Source organism: Phragmites australis, chromosome 15, assembly GCF_958298935.1.
Source record: "Phragmites australis chromosome 15, lpPhrAust1.1, whole genome shotgun sequence".
NCBI classification, from domain to species: domain Eukaryota; kingdom Viridiplantae; phylum Streptophyta; class Magnoliopsida; order Poales; family Poaceae; genus Phragmites; species Phragmites australis.
This window is the reverse complement of record NC_084935.1, coordinates 17,529,870-17,549,237: the sequence shown is the minus strand read 5'-3', so window position 1 is coordinate 17,549,237 and position 19,368 is coordinate 17,529,870. Positions and strand designations below refer to the sequence as shown.

The 19,368-nt window shown below is 43.9% G+C and overlaps 1 protein-coding gene across 2 annotated transcripts; it reads right to left on the bottom strand.

Annotated features, from left to right (window-relative positions):
* Positions 1 to 10,726: 10,726 nt before the first annotated feature.
* Positions 10,727 to 18,872, bottom strand: LOC133893249 (uncharacterized). Of its 2 annotated transcripts, none has more exons than XM_062334227.1 (8): positions 18,645 to 18,872; positions 13,892 to 14,343; positions 13,699 to 13,771; positions 13,477 to 13,557; positions 13,288 to 13,351; positions 12,770 to 12,857; positions 12,595 to 12,679; positions 10,727 to 10,933 (listed from the first exon to the last, which is right to left on the bottom strand). In XM_062334227.1, the coding sequence occupies exons 1-8, from the start codon at positions 18,747 to 18,749 to the stop codon at positions 10,895 to 10,897; spliced, it is 987 nt and encodes a 328-aa protein (XP_062190211.1). In that variant the 5' UTR covers positions 18,750 to 18,872; the 3' UTR covers positions 10,727 to 10,894. The 2 variants fall into 2 exon arrangements, with proteins under 2 accessions (XP_062190211.1, XP_062190212.1); XM_062334228.1 differs by having other exon boundaries at positions 12,595 to 12,664.
* Between the last annotated feature and the right edge of the window lie 496 nt (positions 18,873 to 19,368).

Here is a 19,368-nt window from a genome sequence, read left to right as displayed (position 1 = left end):
AGGATGAAGAGTCAGCTACTGCCTCGATATTTTCAGCCCCTTCGACCTCGGCATCCCTGGCCGTAGTTTCAACGATGGTGCACGTATTGATGGATCCTCATTATCGCTCAGGATTAGCGTGGGAAGATCCATGCGAGAGCAAAATGATGACTTCAGTGAGGGGCAGAGACCCTGAGTGCCCTTGGGTAGCTCTTGCCATAGGGGCACAGCGCGCAATGCCACTAAACCCTCGGGAGTTACCTCCTCGCGAACATCGTCAAATGCAACCTCGCGAGGCCTCTTCCTGAGGGCCAGAGCCTTCTTCTTTCGGCCTCCTTGTGGCGAATGATCCGGGTGTCTTCGCTTTCTCGAGCCACTAGTGGGGAGTTCTTCGCTGATGTCCTCAGCCGGGGAACCCTCTCCAGGACCTTGCAGGAGCTGGTCTTCGTCCTATCCCTGTAGGAAAGGCCCCTGTACTCCAAGACTCAGTTTAGACTTCGGCCAAGACCTCAGCACATAACTGGGCTTCGAACGGCATGAACCTCCCAAGCAGCATCGTAGCCCTCGCTTCAACTTCGACCACCGATAGGTCTGGCGAAGATCAAAAAACCGTAAGCAAACGACAGTGAAGGTGCATCTAGAAACATTAATAGTAAATGTATGTGTACCCTTAAAGCCTTGCACAGAAGGGTGGGGACGGCAGAGCCCCTCCGGTCCCTTTTCACCGAACTCCAGGATGCTCCAATCCTAGCTAAGGGGCCATACTCCGGCACTTATGAATTCTTCTATGAGGCCCCGGGTGGACAAATACTTCGCGCATCTAGCGAAGGTTTGAAGAGCAGGCCGTAGACGCCTTCAATTTCACATCGGGGGCACGGTTCCCCTTCACCTCTTCGCATTTTGAAGCAAGAAATTCCTGTTGTTCCACCTTGTAGAACTACCATTGCGTCCAGTCCTTCGGCCATTTATTTTTGTACACAATGGTGGGCATGGACAATCTAGCGTGATAAGTGAAGTTTAAACACCCATAATGTGCTTCGCTTTGCATGCTGCAGGCGAATACGGGCTTTGGCTGGTGATGAAGTCGGTGGGCAGCGGCAAAGCCCCTGGCTAACGCTTTTGCTCCTTCAGATCGAGCAGCTCAAGCGAATAGACCTAGCCTCATAATGGTATTGGGTGTGAGTTGGTGTATGTACACTTCAAATAATTTCAATACCTTGGTCACCATATCATCGCAAGGGAAGCGGAGGCCTGCGCAAAAATAGTCAAAGAAGATGACAGCTTCATCATCAGTAGGCTCCGACGTCTCGTGGCTCCCTGGGAGCCTAACCTTTGAAATGTCACTGATCAGTCCTTCCTTCACAAGGCTGACCAGCACTTCGTCATCTACTTTCATCTGCACAATCCAATATGTCTTCGTGTGGTTCGACCTAGCCTTCGGCACCATCACGCTGAGTTGAAAAATCTGAGATGGTGAGAAACTTGAAAGCAAGAGAATGCGATGCTTCGTACGAGAGCTGCAGCTTAAGCAATGGCACGTGGTAAAAAGAAATCACCTCACACCTGTATTTATAGCAGTGAAAAGGAGAGCGGTTAAAATGAGACACGTCGGAGAAACGAAGCCGGAAAAGATGTTTTGGTGTCCAGCAAAGACATTTAATGCCCATTTATGTAACGATTGTTGAGGGGCAAGATGGTCATACCAAAAACAAAAAATAATAATAAAAAAACATATATTGTTACCGCAACCAACAGTTCAGACGGAAGTCTACAAAAATGCAACATGCCCCCGCAAGCCTTCGACGGGCCGAAGGGGACGGCGTTGAGACACATCTTTCAGTTTACAGGCTCGGCCGATTGAAGATGAACCTTACCCGTAGGGGGCTACTATTGGGGATGATCTCCCGCCCCACTTCGTATGGCAAGTCAAAGTCTACCGGTGGCTAAACACTAATGGGTGTTGCAGGGATGTTTCAGGAAATACAGGTGAAGACCATGGTGTACCTTTGGTCAAAGCTCGAAGGTTGGCCCATCCGTGCAGGCGAAGGCTAGGACAGATGTCACACTCGGTTTTAGAAAGGGACAAAACCAGATGTAAACCACATGTATACCAGGATCAAGTTTCATACATGCAGCGACTTCATCAGTGTATCACACGCAGTGTCATTATTACAACGTTTAACTAGAACAAATAAAGAGACTACAAAGCCTTAAACAAAAGCACACAACTAAACTCCGCGAAACTCCAACTTCCACAGGCAATTGATGGGGGAACCGTCAACCTAGCAGTCTTCATCTTCATCAACGAAGAAATCTGGATCTCCTTCAATGTCTGAGCAGCGCTTGGAGGACATTTGGGTAAAAACAACAAGTGTGAGTACAACTAGTACTCCGCAAGTGTGGGAACATAAAATGCCATGCTAGCTTAAACAAGGAACAAGCTGTAACAGTTAAAGTTTTGCATAAAAGCCAAGTATACTAACGAAGTATTATGAAATCATCCTACTTATCTAGGTGATTCATCAGCAGACCTCCAACTCCTAGAAACATCTCCACATATTTCCCATCCACCTGAATCCCACATCAGGCTCCCAACAGACCAAAACAACCCAAACCCATTCGGCTAATCATGTGAGGATCTAAGTCTCTCATAACCATAAGCACGGCTGATATATCAAATTTTACACTCTGCAGAGGTTGTCCAGCTTTCCCCACAAGTCATGATTTTCCTTGTTGTCGTGTCCGCGAAACACTTAACACACGCCAGTGGTGTGTTGCCCGGAAAGTCACTACAAAGCCGTTACAAAGTTTCATCCAGTATGTGCATGCCCGCTAGGCTTCACCGCCATCAAAGTGGCATTCACACCACCCAGAAGCCCCCTTTTGCGTCTTGTAGCTCCGTTACAAACTCTTATGATCCGAATATATCTCGCACCCTTTTCCAATTAAATAGTTAGTCCACTTATGTACGGCGGTGAAACCTCAGTGGGCAAGTGCATAACTGGGAGACTCTTTGGAAAAGCCTCGTAGTGATCTCTTGGCGCACACTCCGAAAGTATGTAAGGTACCATTAGCTGCCGGCAACAGAGAAGATCACGACTCGTGGGTAAAGTGTACAAACTTTGCAGAGTGTCAAACTGAATATTCAGCCGTGCTCACGGTTATGAGCAGCATGGACCCTCACATGATTAGTCGGGTGGTTGTTTTTCTTGGATTGGGAATTCGGTTGAGTTCTCGGAGGTTAAAGAAAATCTTTGGTACATCTTTTCCCGTTTAAAATAAAATTTGTTTTCCATAGTTCAGGGCTAAAATCGGCTTTTATGCAAATGAAACCCTAGAGAATAGGAAGCCTTGATTCAAGCCACCATATCAAATTAAATTTTCCCCCACTTGTTGAGTATTGGAAATACTCACGCTTGCTGTTTCAGAAGGTGAAACTTTTGAAGAATTTCCTGAGGATGACTTCCCTGAAGATGATGCCGAGTTCTAGGCTTGTGGAACTCCCGGTCGGCTGCCTGTTGGCTTTGAGCTGCGCCGTTCTTTGTCCGCTGTGGTGTTTCTTTTCTTTAGACCCGTGTGTGGTCATTTTGTAATAATTAGCGTTGTAATAAGAAGTACTGTGTCTGTTACACTAATGAAGTCGCTATATGTATGAATAAACTGATCATGGCATACATATAGTTTACATCTGGTTTTGGTCTTAAAACCGGGTGTGACATCCACTTAGGAGGGGCATCGGCGTACTCAGTCTTCACTCCGACGTATTCTACTGCCTTCTCGGATCCCAAATTATGAAGTATCTCCCAAAGCTTGGCGGGGATCCATCTGGCGCGGTGTCCGTCGGAGTGGTAGACACGGCTCCATCGCTGAACTCGGGGTGGCTACTGTCTTGCAAAGGCCATGGCACGAGTCGGGGTCAAAGGTCGAGCAGGAAGGCAGCCGTTAGTACTCTTACGCGCAGTCTTACAGGTCCGGACAATCTACAACATTTTAAAAACAAGGAGAGTCAGCAGCATGGTTTTAAATAGTATTAGCAAGGAACGCACGAAATAAGACGGAGCAGAGTTTTCAAATTTAGTTTTCTTTGTCAAAATAGTCCTTAGAAACTCATCCATTCTAGCTAAGCTTGTGACCTACGGTCAACACGGCTCTGATACCACCTCTGTCACACCCCGGTTTTAGAAAGGGACAAAACCATATGTAAATCACATGTATGCTAGGATCAAGTTTCATACATGTAGCGACTTCATCAGTGTATCACACACAGTGTCATTATTACAATGTTTAACTAGAACAAATAAAGAGACTACAAATCCTTAAACAAAAGCACACAACTAAACTCCGCGAAACTCCAACTTCCACAGGCAATTGATGGGGGAAACGTCAACCTAGCAGTCTTCATCTTCATCAACGAAGAAATCTGGATCTCCTTCAATGTCTGAGCAGCGCTTGGAGGACATTTGGGTAAAAACAACAAGTGTGAGTACAACTAGTACTCCGCAAGTGTGGGAAGATAAAATGTCATGCTAGCTTAAACAAGGAACAAGCTGTAACAGTTAAAGTTTTGCATAAAAGCCAACTATACTAACGAAGTATTATGAAAGCATCCTACTTATCTAGGTGATTCATCAACAGACCTCCAACTCCTAGAAACATCTCCACATATTTCCCATCCACCTGAATCCCACATCAGGCTCCCAACAGACCAAAACAACCCAAACCCATTCGGCTAATCATGTGAGGATCCAAGTCTCTCATAACCGTGAGAACGGTTGATATATCAGATTTTACACTCTGCAGAGATTGTCCAGCTTTCCCCACAAGTTGTGATTTTTCTTGTTGCTGTGTCCACGAAACACTTAACACACGCTAGTGGTGTGTTGCCCGGAAAATCACTACAAAGCCGTTACAAAGTTTCATCCAGTATGTGCATGCCCGCTAGGTTTCATCGCCGTTAAAGTGGCATTCACACCACCCAGAAGCCCCCTTTTTGCGCCTTGTAGCTCTAGAAAGTTTTCACCCTTCTCTTCCACTACACATCTCGTACCACTAACCAAATAATTCTAGCCTTTGCCATCCCCACACATCCACTCTTCCATTTGGCACGTACAAAAACTGGAATCCACTAATTAATAGGCTAGGTTTGTCCCATACCAGGTCTTGTGGTTGGTATGATATATCTTGGGTTATCGCTCCACGAACCGGTCCTTACTTAGCTTACTTGAGAAAACACTAAACCAACATCATAACTTCATCATCATCGACCCAACTTTGCTCAAGGCCTAAGGTTCCATGTTGCTAATGTCGTCATTAATATTCCCAACTCATAGTTGCATTAATTTTTTAATCATGTTTAACCCTTATATCTACCATCCCCTTGTGCAAAGCTAAGCATGACTACCAATCATATCATCTACTAACAGCATGGCGACAAGGAATTATACGGAACATGATACTATAGTACATAGGATTCAGGATTAACAGCATGCATGTTTGAAATAAAAGAACGCATTCTAAACAAAACTGGGATCAAAATATTCAAGGACACTTGCCTCTCCCAACTTGCTTCTCAGACTCTTCAAAAAGTTGCTCGAACTGCTCTTCGTCTGCTCTCCAAACACACCGAAAAAATATGCAACAAAACCAACTAAGAATAGTATATCAAACATAGGTAACATCTATGTAAGAGGTACTACAAGATAGTACACGTCGCTACGAACACGTGAGCGCGAAAACCATCTAAATCGGAGCTAAAACGAGAAAGTTATGCTATAAACAAGATTAGGGTTAAATCTGAAAATAAAAAGGGCTTAGTTTAAATAAAAACAGAGAGGTTATGGCCTTTTTGCAAAAATTGAGGGACCTATTTGTAATTAAGAAAAAATTCAGGGGCTAATCTGCATAACTATAGGGGCTTTTATTTAAATACAGGAAAGTCCAGGGGCTTATTTGCAAAATTGCCATTACTCCCGAATTAAATCAAATAGAAAATATGACTGGATAAGGTGTGCTGACATGCCACTGCCACGTGGGCTAAATCAATGAGGTAGCCGGCTTATGCAGCGATAACATGGCCTGACTTGCTGACTAGGATTAAGTGGCCACGTGGCAGCATGCGATTGGACGCCGAAAGGGTATGCGAAGCTTTTAATCATGGCCATCCAAAACAGATCTAACGGTTGTTTGTGGGGGGGGGGGTTTGTTGACCGGCTCTAGAGATGAAAGCGGTGGCGGACAGCTCGGCGCGGCGGTGTTGTCGCTGGAGAGATGGTGAACCTTGTCGCCGGGCATGGGGGTCAACGGCGAGCGGCAGCGGAGGGAGAAGTGGACAAGGGAAATCCGTTTTAGGGCTTACCTCGAGCGGCGGGGCACCGAAAGGCAGTCGGCGGCGAGGTAGACGGCGGCGGTCTCGGGTGAGCTACGGGGAGGGAGCTCCGGTGGCCAAAACTCGTCGGTGAAAACACCAGCGGGCATGGTAGGCGATGGAGATGCTCAAGCGTGGCTCAGCTACGGCAATCGGGCGATGGATTTCGTCGGGGCGGAGTTGGGCTGAGCAGCTATGGCGACGGTGGAAGAGCTCGAGACGGCACGGATTTTAGATGGGAAACCGAGGGTGCTGGGTGCTTATAAAGGCGGGCACGCGGCTGCGGATAACCTTGAGTTGGTTGGGATTCGGACTCGGGGAAGGAGGGGAAGGCGCGCGGTACACGGAGATGTTCGAGTCCGGTTCGGTTGCATTCGGGGTGGCTACGGGAGGAAGAAGGAGACCGTGGGGCGCTATCGAGCGGGCGGAGGCGAAAACCGACCACGTGTCAACAGCCGAAGGGATGCACTGCTGGGCCACGGCCTTTGGCCGGCCCAAGCGGGAGTTGGCTGGCACTCGGCCCGGAAAGAAAGGAGGCCGACCGGCTCAGCCCAAAAGGATGGTTGATTGGGCTACCAAGGAAAAGAAAAAAGAGAGGAAAAGAAAAGGAAAGAAAGGAAGCCCAAGGAAAAGAAAAAAAACTTTTCTTTTAGGAAAAATTTTGCAATATTTTCCAAAAACTTAAATGGCACGCCTCGGGGTTTTCAAAACTTATTTTTTGCACAGTAAAAACCCTAATACAGCTATTTCAGCATGAAAGCAATCAAACTATAATATAGCCTAGGTTCATTTTTCTAGCTTTTAGAAAATAATTTCTTTCTCCTATGATTTTGAGGCAAAGAATAACACCCTATTCTAAGGAAATGGATATTTATTACTATTTCCAAAAAGTTGAAAAACTAGGGTGTTACAACGGACCTTCGTTCGAAGCCCGGAGGCACGTCTATGGTTCCTGTCGCCTACGTCGGCGAAGGCATTGACAGGCCTTCGGTCGGGAGCCGAAGGTCGACCGTCGATTCCGCTAACTGAAGGGTGTGAAGGTACTAGCGTATCTTTGGTCGAAGGCCGAAGATCAACTCATGGCGCCGGAGGGCAGGAGCGAATCTCGTGGCAAACCTTCGGTTGGAAGCTGGGGAGGAACCTTCACTGCAGCCATGAGATTGGCCAAAGACCACAAATGGACGTCGATGCCCACTTAACTGCATAGGGCAGAATTGAAATTATGTAAATGTACTTGATTGTACCATAATACCCCCGAATATGCCGAGAATGTGGTAGGTGAGGGGGTGAAACTGTAAATCCTAGCATAGAGTGGTTGAGTACGAGCTATAAATATGGCCATACTGTACTCGAGATGGAGGAGAATCAAGGTTATTTACCTCTAAACACGTGTTACACCCAGAAGCCTTCGACTTTCCCTCAGAGTAAAGGCTTTCCTTGTTCGGGACTTCAGTTCCAACACATTTTGTACGATGGCAACTGATTATCAATCTCCTTTTGATCATTTGCACATTTCTAGTTTTGTTATCCCAATTCTGGCTTGTGCATATGATTGGCCGCTTTATGTTATTATCATTCAAAAAATGTTTCATTTAGAAAAGGAATAAGTCTATTTTACTCCCTCGAACTATCACATTTGTTCGGATAACCCTGAACTTTTAAGCCGTCAATTTTACTCCCCGAACTATCAATACCGTCCATTTCCCCCCCGGAGTGGTTTTTCTCAGTGGTTTTGATGACATAGTGGCGGTTTTACCACGTGGCAGTTTTAGTCAGCGTGTCCAGTCAGCGTGCTGACATCAGCATTGCGCAGTAATTCGATTTTTCATTAGAAAACTAATTCATGAAAATAGATTATTCCGAAAAATAGGTTTTATGTTTAAAAAAATCCAAAAATATAAATGATTTAGATAAATTTTTATTATGTTTTTAGCTCTATTTTTATTTCTTTAAATATTACTTAATGTTTTTCTAGTATAAAAATTATTCCAAAATATTAGAATAAATGTTTTAATTTGGAAAATAGTTTTAGAAAATATAGATTAATTCTGATAAAGTTTAAAAATATTTTATTTGATAAAATAAATACTTTTAATACGTTTTGTTGTATATAAAATTAGTTTTAATTCTAGAAAATTAGGTTTAATTCCAGATAAATAGTTTTCGTCATTTTTAGCCGTAGTTTTCGCGTCGTTTCTAGCCATTTAAAGTTAGTTTAGCCGTACTTTTTGACACATTTTGGATACATTTGAGTACATTTTGAGCATATTTTGGCACATTTGGACACATTTAGCCATATTTTAGTCACATTTGGGGCACATTTAGCCATATTTTGACACATTTTTGCCACATTTTGGTCACATTTGGGTACATTTTGGCACATTTGGGCCCATTTTAAACACATTTTGAGCACATTTTTTTATACATTTTTGCTAAATTTGGACACATTTTAGTCATATTTGGGTATATTTTGGTCATATTTGGGCACATTCTGAGCATATTTTGGGCATATTTGGACAAAATATGGCCAAATGTGCCCAAATATACCAAAATGTACCAAAATATGCTCAAATATGTCCAAAATATGGCCAAATATGACCAAATATGCAAAAATGTGACCAAAATATATCCAAATGTGCTAAAAATGTACCCAAATATGACAAAAAGTGCTTAAATATGACCAAAATATGTTCAAATGTGATCCAAATGAGCCCAAATGGGACTAAAATGTGGTGAATGTGCCCAAAATGTACCAAAAATGTGCTCAAATATGCCCAAAATATGCACAAAAGTACGGCTAAACGAATTTTAAATGGCTAGAAACGACACCAAACTATGACTAAAAATGACAAAAGCTATTTTTCTGGATTTACACCTAATTTTTCTAGAATTAAAACTAATTTTATATGCAACAAAACATATTAAAAGCATTTATTTTATCAAAGAAAATATTTTTAAACTTTATTTAAATTAATCTATATTTTCTAAAACTATTTTCCAAATTAAAACATTTATTATAACATTTTTGGAATAATTTTTACACTAGAAAAACATTAAATAATATTTACAGAAATCTAAATCATTTTATATTTTTTGGATTTTTTCTAAACATAAAACTTATTTTTCGGAATAATCTATTTTCATGAATTATTTTTCTAAAGAAAAATTAAATTACTGTGCAACGCTGATGTCAGCACGCTAACTAGGATTGCCACGTGGCGAAACCGCCACTACGTTATCAAAACCACCAAGAAAATCCACTCCGAGAAGTAAAATAGACGGTATTGATAGTTCGGGAGAGTAAAATAGACGGTTTAAAAGTTTAGGGGTTATCCGGACAAACGTGATAGTTCGAGGAAGTAAAATGGACTTATTCCTTTAGAAAATCCAATCGATGCATTAATTCATTCCATACTGACCATCTTTGATACTGTGCTTTAGAAGCTCTGTAGTTGACCATAATTAATGTTACTTAATTTTCTGAAATTGGCAATCTGGCATGGTGTTCTCATTAGCTAATGTAATTTCAGGAGGCTAAGAGAAGTTAGGGTTGTTTGGACACCAAATGTTGACTCCTTGAACCAACGGGTCTTAGGCTGTAGGTGCAGGTGCTTCTACTACACGTCTGCTAGTAGCTATTGCTATTCTGAGCTCCTGAGCATTCAGCATTATGACATTTTGCTATTGAGCTATTCTGTTGTTACTGAGCTATTCTCTTGTTTTGAGCATTTGCAATTCTGCTGCTGGTAGCTATTGCTATTCTGAGCTTTTGCTATTGAGCTATTATGTTGTTTCTGTTGTAAGACCGGGTGGGTATTTTTAGATTTTGGGTCCCACAGGGTTCAGATGTGACTCATGTGAGAGCATATTTTAACCTGATAAGTAATTCAGCTCAGGCCGATTTTTTAATTTCTGGCCGCTATGGATTTTAGCTGAACCCACATTTACCTGTTGCCATCCCTAATTTCGCACCGGCAAGGACACGCAAAAGGTAGCAGCAGCTGCTTATGCAATTGATGTGCAGCATCATGGAGTCGTTCGACAGTCTTGGCGTAAACTTACAATTCACCGCTTGCTGCATTTCAGTTTTTTTAGACCACCAGTCACCCCGGTTAATTCTACGGTTCGGTGAGTGAAATCCGAGGCCGAAACCAGCCATAATATTAGAAATTTGGGCCCTTTTCGGGGGTTAATCTCATCCTTCGGAAACTTATTAGCAAGACCCATTGGGTGATTTGCCGATGTGGGTAAATAAATTTAATTAATTAATAACACGGGCGGTATGGTAGTTTCGGTTCACGTGTTTTATCAGCGTTCTCATCCCGCGCTTCAGACACATGACTCGAGTAAAGCAAAGTTAAAATACCGCCGGAGGCATAGCAATATTCCTCATTCAGAAATCAGAATTGCTCTTATTACCAGAATCAATTTATAGTACATACTACGAAAATATTGAAATAATTTTAAATGAGGGAAATAAGAATGAGATTACAAAGAATAAGTACTGCGAGTTAACCACAAGTAAACATCATAGACGGGACAGCTATTCAGCTATGTCGAACGACTCCATGAATGCGTAAAACCCCACAGCTGTAGAAAAGAAGTGTCAGTAATGGCCAGAACAAGACATGTGAAATCATGTATAACAGCGAAAATGTGTCTAGGGGTGCAAACTGGATATGAATTATTTGACAATTCGTAATTACATGCCAGCTTGTGGATTTCCCTATATGAATAGTGCTTTCTCACTATTCGAATTCGCACTATGTCATAGGACAATGAGAGTGAAAATGGTTGTACAATTTCTAATCAATTTTCAACAAGTCTACTTTTATCTAGGAGTGCACATATTGTGCCCACGTCTACATTCAGTTGAAATGAACAAGAATATCCCCTTTTTTCTTAACAGTAGGACCCATTTCCACGGTTTTCATTGGAGGCAGGGTCGAGCGGGCCGCTCTGTGCAAGCCCACTAAAAATCCGTGCATACAATGCGAGCGCAGCGCTCTGATGAAGGAGGGAGCACGGAGCTCCCGTCCCGAGCCAGCCGCATTCGAGCGCTGCGCTCGCGCGGTATGCACGGGATTTTCCCGATTTTCGGCGGGCTCGCACGGAGCAGCCTACTCGACCCTGCCTCCAGTGAAGACCGCAGAAATAGGTCTCACCGTTCAAAAAAAAAAGAAACAGAAAAAGAATATCCCATTAGTATACGTATTTGATATCTATATGCACACCCAAAACAGAGAACTATTGAACTTGAATTAATCATAAAAAGGATGTAAATTTGCAAAGATGGTTTTCGATCAAACCCATCTAAACAAAGCATCTAGAGTACTCACGACTCTATCTAATCACAGAAATTATCACCATGGAAGAAGTGCATAGAAATTTCCTATCTCCAATCAATAACATCTTCAAATATCGACATTGAACACATCATAGTGATGTAGGAAGATTTATTATAAAATGGAAAAAGTTCAAATTACTCCTGAACTATTCCTAGTGTCCAGATAACCTCCAAACTTTAAAACTGTTTATTTAACCCACCGAAATTTAAATACTGGATCACATAACGCCGAAAGTGGTTTACAACAACGGTTTGATGACGTGGCTGCCATGTCACTTGTTTTTGCCACGTGGCTACCACGTCATCCCTCTCACGTGTATTGGAACCGAGTTAGCTTGGGCAGTGGCGGATCTCGTCGCATATGGCCTGATTCGTCCGGCCCGAGAGGACAATGGGAGGGAGAGAGAGAGGCCAGCGGGAGGGAGAGCAAGGCTGACCGAAGGGGGAGAGAGGCTAGCAAGAGAGGGATGAGCGAGAAAATATGACATGTTGGCCTGCTTGCCACTGTGTACTGCCATATCAACGAAAATAACATCTTGAGCTACCAAGTTAGCAAAACCACCGAGAAAAACCACTCTAAAGGGTTATGTGATCCAGCATTTAAAGTTCGAGGGTTAAATAAACGATTTTAAAGTTTAGGGTTATCCGGACACTAGGAATAGTTCAGGGAAGTAATTTTGACCTTTTCTTATAAAATTATTTCATTATATTTTACTAAAAGATTGTATACAGACATGAAGATAACAAACTTATGGCCAAAGTACACAATTTTATCAGGATTAAACTCAAGTGTTTCAATAAATTAGGCCACTCCAAAGTATATCTTACATGTCATATTCATAAGCCAAGTTGTGAACTAATATGACTATCAAATCTTTATTATGTTACTGAAAAAAGATCTTACCTCAACATTCTTTAGTTCAAACTCTGGACTATGGGCCAAGCATGAGTTTCCGAATGTCTCACATGGTCCACTGCTTCCATGCAACCTATTCAAACATAATTTAGATACCATACTGATACAGTCTCCACAAAAAAGAGGAAAATTGCATCCCAGCAGCCCAGTACAGAAAACTTACAGATCTTCATCAACACACAATGCGAAGTTTCCACCACCTCCAAATGCCAAAGCATCTTTCAAGCACAAATAGTAGTATCTGTTTGCACCTGGATATACTTCCAAGTAAGCTCTTTCAAACAATAGACATAACTTTCAAATTTCTTTTATATATTAATCTAATATAGAACAGTTGAGAAAGATTATGAAAAGGGTGAAGGCATATACAAATTTCATTAAAATATATTTCAAAATAACTTAACACATTATAAAGTTGTGTTTGTTAGAAATTTATACACACTAATCCACCAGCATGTCTCATTAAATTGCCTCATTAATTTTAAGGCCATTTTACCAAGCATTTTAGTCGTCCTGTCCCACTAACCAGTAGCTCAACTAAAGTGGTATTGTGCAAATGTTTAGGGACTGAATAGATTGAAGCCTAAGGACCTGTGAAACAACTCAACACATTTTTTAGATAATGACCACAAGCCCATCATCCACTCGTTTCACATGCTTTTTTCTGTAAATAATACTCACCAGTTGGTCTAAAAATTCTAGGTTCACCATAAACCGTTGTGAACACAAACGTCTGATTTGTTCCCTGCTCCATCAGAAAGGTAATAATAATTACTATAAGCTGGACAAAACTTAGCAACTCTTCATGCGCATGCAGCATGACTTGTATCCATATTCATAAGTAGAAAGCACAATTTCTCTATAGTTGACCTGATATTTCCTTTTCTCTGTAGGCCGCAAAGGGCTGTTCAATAAGCCACCAAACATAGCCCCTTGCATATCTCCAACAATCTAACCAAAAAGGAGGGAAAACATCTTCAGAATGAAAGGCCCAATTTTTGAAAAAGAAAATGAAGATTAAATTAGCACATAAGTATGGCAAAAGTAGCAACACCCTAAAATGGTAAAGTCCAAGAAGATAGCGGGACATACCAATAGGCATGGACCCTGAATGTTCTCACTTCTACGAAGAAGTGTTCTTAGAGATATCCCATGCTTCCAGGTGCTGCACTTCATTTGTTAAAAACAAGAAGGAATTAAGAAGTGTGAAGATAAACATAACATTAAACAGGGCATTTTCATATTTTAAAAAACTGTAAACATGACATGCTGGTTAATAGTTTACCTATAGAGCAATACCCAGTGGCATCCCTTTAAGGTTCCTGGGAGAGAAGATTGAAAGAATGCAAACAGTTTTGGAGATACAAACATAGACTTTTCAGTTAGATAATGAAGATTTCGAGCACACTCTGAAGTTGATGTTTCCTCATTTTCATTTGAGTTATCCACGGATCTGTATGACTGAAGGATCTGGTTGTTACTAAAATTCCCATTCCTTTCCTCCATCTCACTTTCAGACCCAGATTCCTCACTCAACTCCAGAGGCAGATCTTTCCATGTGAAATTATTCCCTCTCCATCGCTTAGGAAGTGATTCAGGAGGTAATGGTCTCAAAGTTTCTGAACAAGGTGAATTGCTCTCATGCCGTGAGTTTGAGGTTGGTAAAAGGGACAACACATAAGATGATAACGATGCTTTCTTGGGGGCAGTAATAATTTCTGATGGGAAGGGTATTGCCTGAAAAATAAAGGTTATTATAACATCTGAATAACACGAAATAAAAGATGTACTATTAAAATTCAAATAGATCACTACTCAACGAAGAATTTAGCAACATCCGTAAACTATGAAAGGCATACAGCCTCACAGGTAGCCCAGGAACTCACCCAAGACACACGTACACTAGCAGTGATATTTTTTGGTGCTGCAATGGCTTGCTGCCTTTTCTGTTTTCTTCTTTATTTATACACTGCTGACCACTACAATATGACCTGGGTCAATCAGCTAATAACTACAATTATTACAGCTTTAATTGGCTATTATTCTCCCTAATCTGCTAGCTGAAAATCCCTGAGTCAATCAGCTAACAACTACAGCCATTACTGCTTTAATTGGCTATTATTCTCCCTAATCTGCTAGCTGAAAATCTGCACACATCAAGGCTTATTGCTAACAATCTCCTCCGAATCCTTGTGTGTGGACTTGAAATTGATGTTGACCATTCCAATCCTAACATGAAGCTCATGGAATCTGTCTCGCCCAAGTGCCTTCGTTTGAATGTTAGCGAGTTGGTCCTTAGTGCTGACGAAATCAGCACTAATCCTCCCATCTTCCCGGCACTCCCTGATGAAGTGATAGCGCACATCGATGTGTTTGCTACGTTCATGGAAGACAGGGTTTTGTATTAGCGCTAAGGCTAACTTGTTGTCAATCTTCAACTCGGCGGTATCAGCGTCCCTCCCCTTGAAGTCACTGAGCAGCCGAGCCAACCACACCGCCTGTGTGGCTGCGGTAGTGGCAGCAACATACTCCGCCTCACAGGACGAGAGTGCCACCACCTTTTGCATGAGAGCGTGCCAACTCACCAAGCTGCTGCCGTAGAAGAACAAATCGCCGGATGTACTCCTCCTTGTGTCAACATCGCCGGTGAGGTTGCTATCAGTGTACCCGACAAGCCGTGCCTCCGCTGTCCTCCCGTAGTAGCAACCGAGACTTAACGTCCCAGCCACATAGCGCAGGATCCTCTTCACTGCCGCCATGTGTTCCTCCGTAGGCCGCTCCATGAAGCAACTCACGTACCATACGCCCGAGAGCTCGCAATGTCGTGTGCAGCTTCTCGTTCCAAGCCTGCGGCGCTTGCCGCAGCCCGTAGAGCGCCTTCCCCAAGCGCAACACCTTCTGTTCTGCTCTGGCGACGACGAAACCTGGCGGCTGCGCGACGTACACCTCTTCCCCCAAATCGCCGTTGAGGAAAGCCAACTTCACATCCATGTGATGCACCGAACAGCCATCTTGCGCAGCAATAGCTAGCAGCAACCGAACAGACTCAAGACGAGCAACGAGTGTGAATACCTCATTGACGTCAATGCCCGGTTGCTGCACATAGGTCTTGGCGACGAGGCGAGCCTTGTGCTTGATCACTGCTCGTGCCTCGTTCTCCTTGAGCTTGAAGACCCACTTCAGCGCAATAAGTCGATGCCCATGAGGAAGCTCCACTAGCGACCATGCCCTGTTCTGCTCGATGGAGTCCATCTCCTCACGCATAGCCACCTGCCATGCTGGATCGTGCTCTGCTTTAGCGAAGGAGCGCGACTCTCCCTCCTCGCTGACCAGCAACAGCCCCTCACCATCAACGATGCGATTGGCAAGGCCTGGTGCCTCTCCCCCTCCAAGCACGTCGTCATGCGACGGTAACGGAGAGGGGAGGAGTCGTGGTACACATCCAGCCTGGCGGAGTCGTTTGGCGGAGGAGAGACGAACTCCAGGAGCGAGGCCGCCGCGGGAGAAGACCCTGTGGGCGTGGATCCTGCCCCTGCGGATGAGAAGGGCGCGGATGCGCCGCCTGCAAGGGGGCCCGGCGCCCCTGCAGGCGCTGTTGATGTGCGGCCCACGGGCAGATCTGCGGGTGGGTCTGCCGCGGAGGACGCCCCTACAGGCGTGGGCGCCGAGATCACCCCTGTGGGCGCCGGCACAACAGGATAAGCGCCTTCTACGCTGCCTGCGGATGGAGCCAACGCGCTTGGGTGGATGTAGTTGACCACTGCCTCCACATGGAAGTCAGGTGTGGCTGTTCCACCGTCTTGCAGCTCTGCCTCCCAGTCCCAGCCGACGCGCATCGTCTTGATCGCGTTCCAGGCCTCCTTCGCCGTCTTCTTCGCAAGAGAGGTGACCATCTCCGGCGGGACTGCGCGAAAAATGGCCTCCATTGCCAACTTGTCGTCAACCCTGTCCACGCCGCCCTTGTCCATGGCCTCCCAGAGGCCGCGGGCTTCAAGCATCACCTCCATTATCACCGACCACTCGGCGTAGTTGTGCTTGGTGAGCAACGGGTATGCGCCTCCGACATCTCTCACCACGCGCTGTACCACAGGCGCATAAGCTGTAGAAGGGCCATCTTCACCCGCCATGACAGCCCCCCCCCCATACCAATTGAAAGGCCTACAACCTCACAAGTAGCCCAGGAACTCACCCAAGACACATACACTAGTAATGGTATTTTTTGGTGCTGCAATGGCTTGCTGCCTTTTCTGTTTTCTTCTCTATTTATACACTGCTGACCACTACAATATGGCCTGGGTCAATCAGTTAATAACTACAGCCATTACTGCTTTAATTGGCTATTATTCTCCCTAATCTGCTAGCTGGAAATCCCTGGGTCAATCAGCTAATAACTACAACCATTACTGCTTTAATTAACTATTATTCTCCCTAATCTGCTAGCTGGAAATCTACACACATCAAGGCTTATTGCTAACAAACTAAGAATATAAAATATCAAATGAACCCCTCAAGCGATGTGTTAAGGTTGATTTGAGCCTTCAAGTCAAATATTGTATGATTGTATCAGGAAGCAGTACTGTAAGGGCTTGCGAATAAGTAATAGTAATATTATTATGCATGAAAGTAGAATCTAGCCCTCAAAAGTCATTGCTAAATCAAGGCAGGAAGGTAATTCGAATTGACAAACTGTTGAATCAAATATTTTGATTTAGTATGGAATGCAATGTTGTCCACGTAATTTCTAAGACATGGTAATTGACAAAGATACTGCATCTATTAACTACTTCAAATCAATGTAAACTAGGCTTTTTCTTTCCTCAAACAACTTTATTAGCTTTTATTATTCAAGGATAGTGTAAAAAATAGGCAGTGTATTAGGCAACTGAGCATGGCCACAGTTTTTGGTCATCCGTTCCTTCCCAAGAAGAATGTACTCCCGTGATGCATATGCTGTGTCGAGCATGCAACTCCGAGAAGGGTAGAGTAATAAATGTACCCTAATTTATAAAAGATAGTTAATTTAAACTGATAAATGATGCACCAAGAAACCAAACTGGGATATCAGCATGGACAACAGACATGGTGAGCTTTGCATATTTAAAGGCCGCATGCAATTTTATTATAGATAACTTTAAGACTGTTGATCAATACATTTATAGTTCAAGGGCCTGATTCAGATTAATGCATATTTCAAAGGTTCTCGCACTGAATAGTGTACTTTACACAAACTTATTCTGATGACTTAAACATCAGAAATTCAATAAGTGCAATATCTTAGATAACTGGCCAAGATTTCTAAGACCAAGCTAAGGCTTAATGTTATGTGAACCACAAATACTTCATCATCCTCTAAAGCGTGCGGACTGATTGGCCATACAAGAGTTATTTGCCAAATTTCAATGGTGGTGCCGCACAGTCCGGTCTCTCAATCATCCAAGTGATGACAAGACAATGCACATCTATGCAATAGGAAAAGCTGCTATGCGGTAAGGACAGACGATCTGTCTACACCGCTCTATTTGGAACATTCTACCAATGCACATCAAGTCCGCACGAGCAGGCAGCGGCAGCAGCAAAACCACATCTGCAACGACAATGCAAGCTCCCGGCGCAGACCTACACGCCCAGGCCCAGGGACTACGCAGCAACAAATCCCCATGAAGAGATGCAGCAGCAACCGATTCAATCGCAGCACAAAACCGATGCTTCTCAGACGATGGCACTCCAAAGCGGCGCCCTTTTCGGAGGAAACCCACCACAGATCCGAAGCAGGACCAGGGAACCAATCACCTAACAGTTACCTCACCCACAATGCACGCAATTGTTGAAAGACTACGAAAAATCAATTCTTCAATCCTGATTGGATAGCAAGAGCCCTCCAAGATCCCACCTTCCCCGCTTCCGCGGCCACGGGACCGTGGGGAGATCCCCCAACTCCCTCGCGGCCTCACCAACCACCAAATCCACACAAAAACGGAAAAACTAAATAGGAATCGGACCGACACAATGTGAGCGTGGGACGGAAGCGGATCTCTCACATTCGGCGGCTCGACGGCGGCGGGGGCGGTCGGAGAGGGGGAGACAGGGGAGTCGGCGAGGAGGCAGGCAAGCCTGTCCGCCACCTTCTCCTTCCACGCGAACATCGCCTCGCCTCGCCTCGCCCCCGCAAGACTAGCCTCTTGGACGGAGGGCGACGCGAGAGACAGAGAGAGAAAGAGAGCGGGGACGGGGAGGAGGAAGGCAAGCGAAAACAAGGTGAAGGAAAAGGAAACCTGCCGAAGTTTCAAGTTTGGCCGCACGCCGCACGCGTGGAGGTTAGGCTCCTCCGCCGATGCGGTGCACGACACGCCGACACGCACAATGGGCATGATGAGTGCGGTCGGAACGCCACCGGGTGTGTTGGTTAGGCCTTGGTTCCCCAGCACTAGCGTGGAAAATAAATAACAGATATTCATATTATTTGATATTCATATTTAACTAAATATAAATATGATAAGAAAAATATCTATTCGATTAGCAGACGAATACAAATATGGATATATCTGAATTCATTTTTCATATATGAATATGGATATATCCGAATCCGTTTTCTTAGAAATAGATATAGACTAGATTACCTTGTATAAGACTGAATAAATACCAGATGAATGTTATCACTTGTTATGTTGAGGCTCCTTGTCCTGTTGCTGTCTTGCTGCCTCAAGCTTGATTCACATATTTTCATCCTTGCTACATGTTCGAAAGAGTTCCCGGCAAAAAGGG

What these genes read in the sequence shown, in the direction of transcription:
- LOC133893249 (XM_062334227.1), bottom strand. Translation starts at nt 18,749, where the DNA reads ATGTTCGCGTGGAAGGAGAAGGTGGCGGACAGGCTTGCCTGCCTCCTC. An exon ending in CACTGGGTATTGCTCTATAG is followed by an intron (nt 13,772 to 13,891) that starts GTAAACTATTAA and finishes AATGAAGTGCAG; the next exon opens with CACCTGGAAGCATGGGATAT. An exon ending in CAGAGAAAAGGAAATATCAG is followed by an intron (nt 13,352 to 13,476) that starts GTCAACTATAGA and finishes CTGATGGAGCAG; the next exon opens with GGAACAAATCAGACGTTTGT.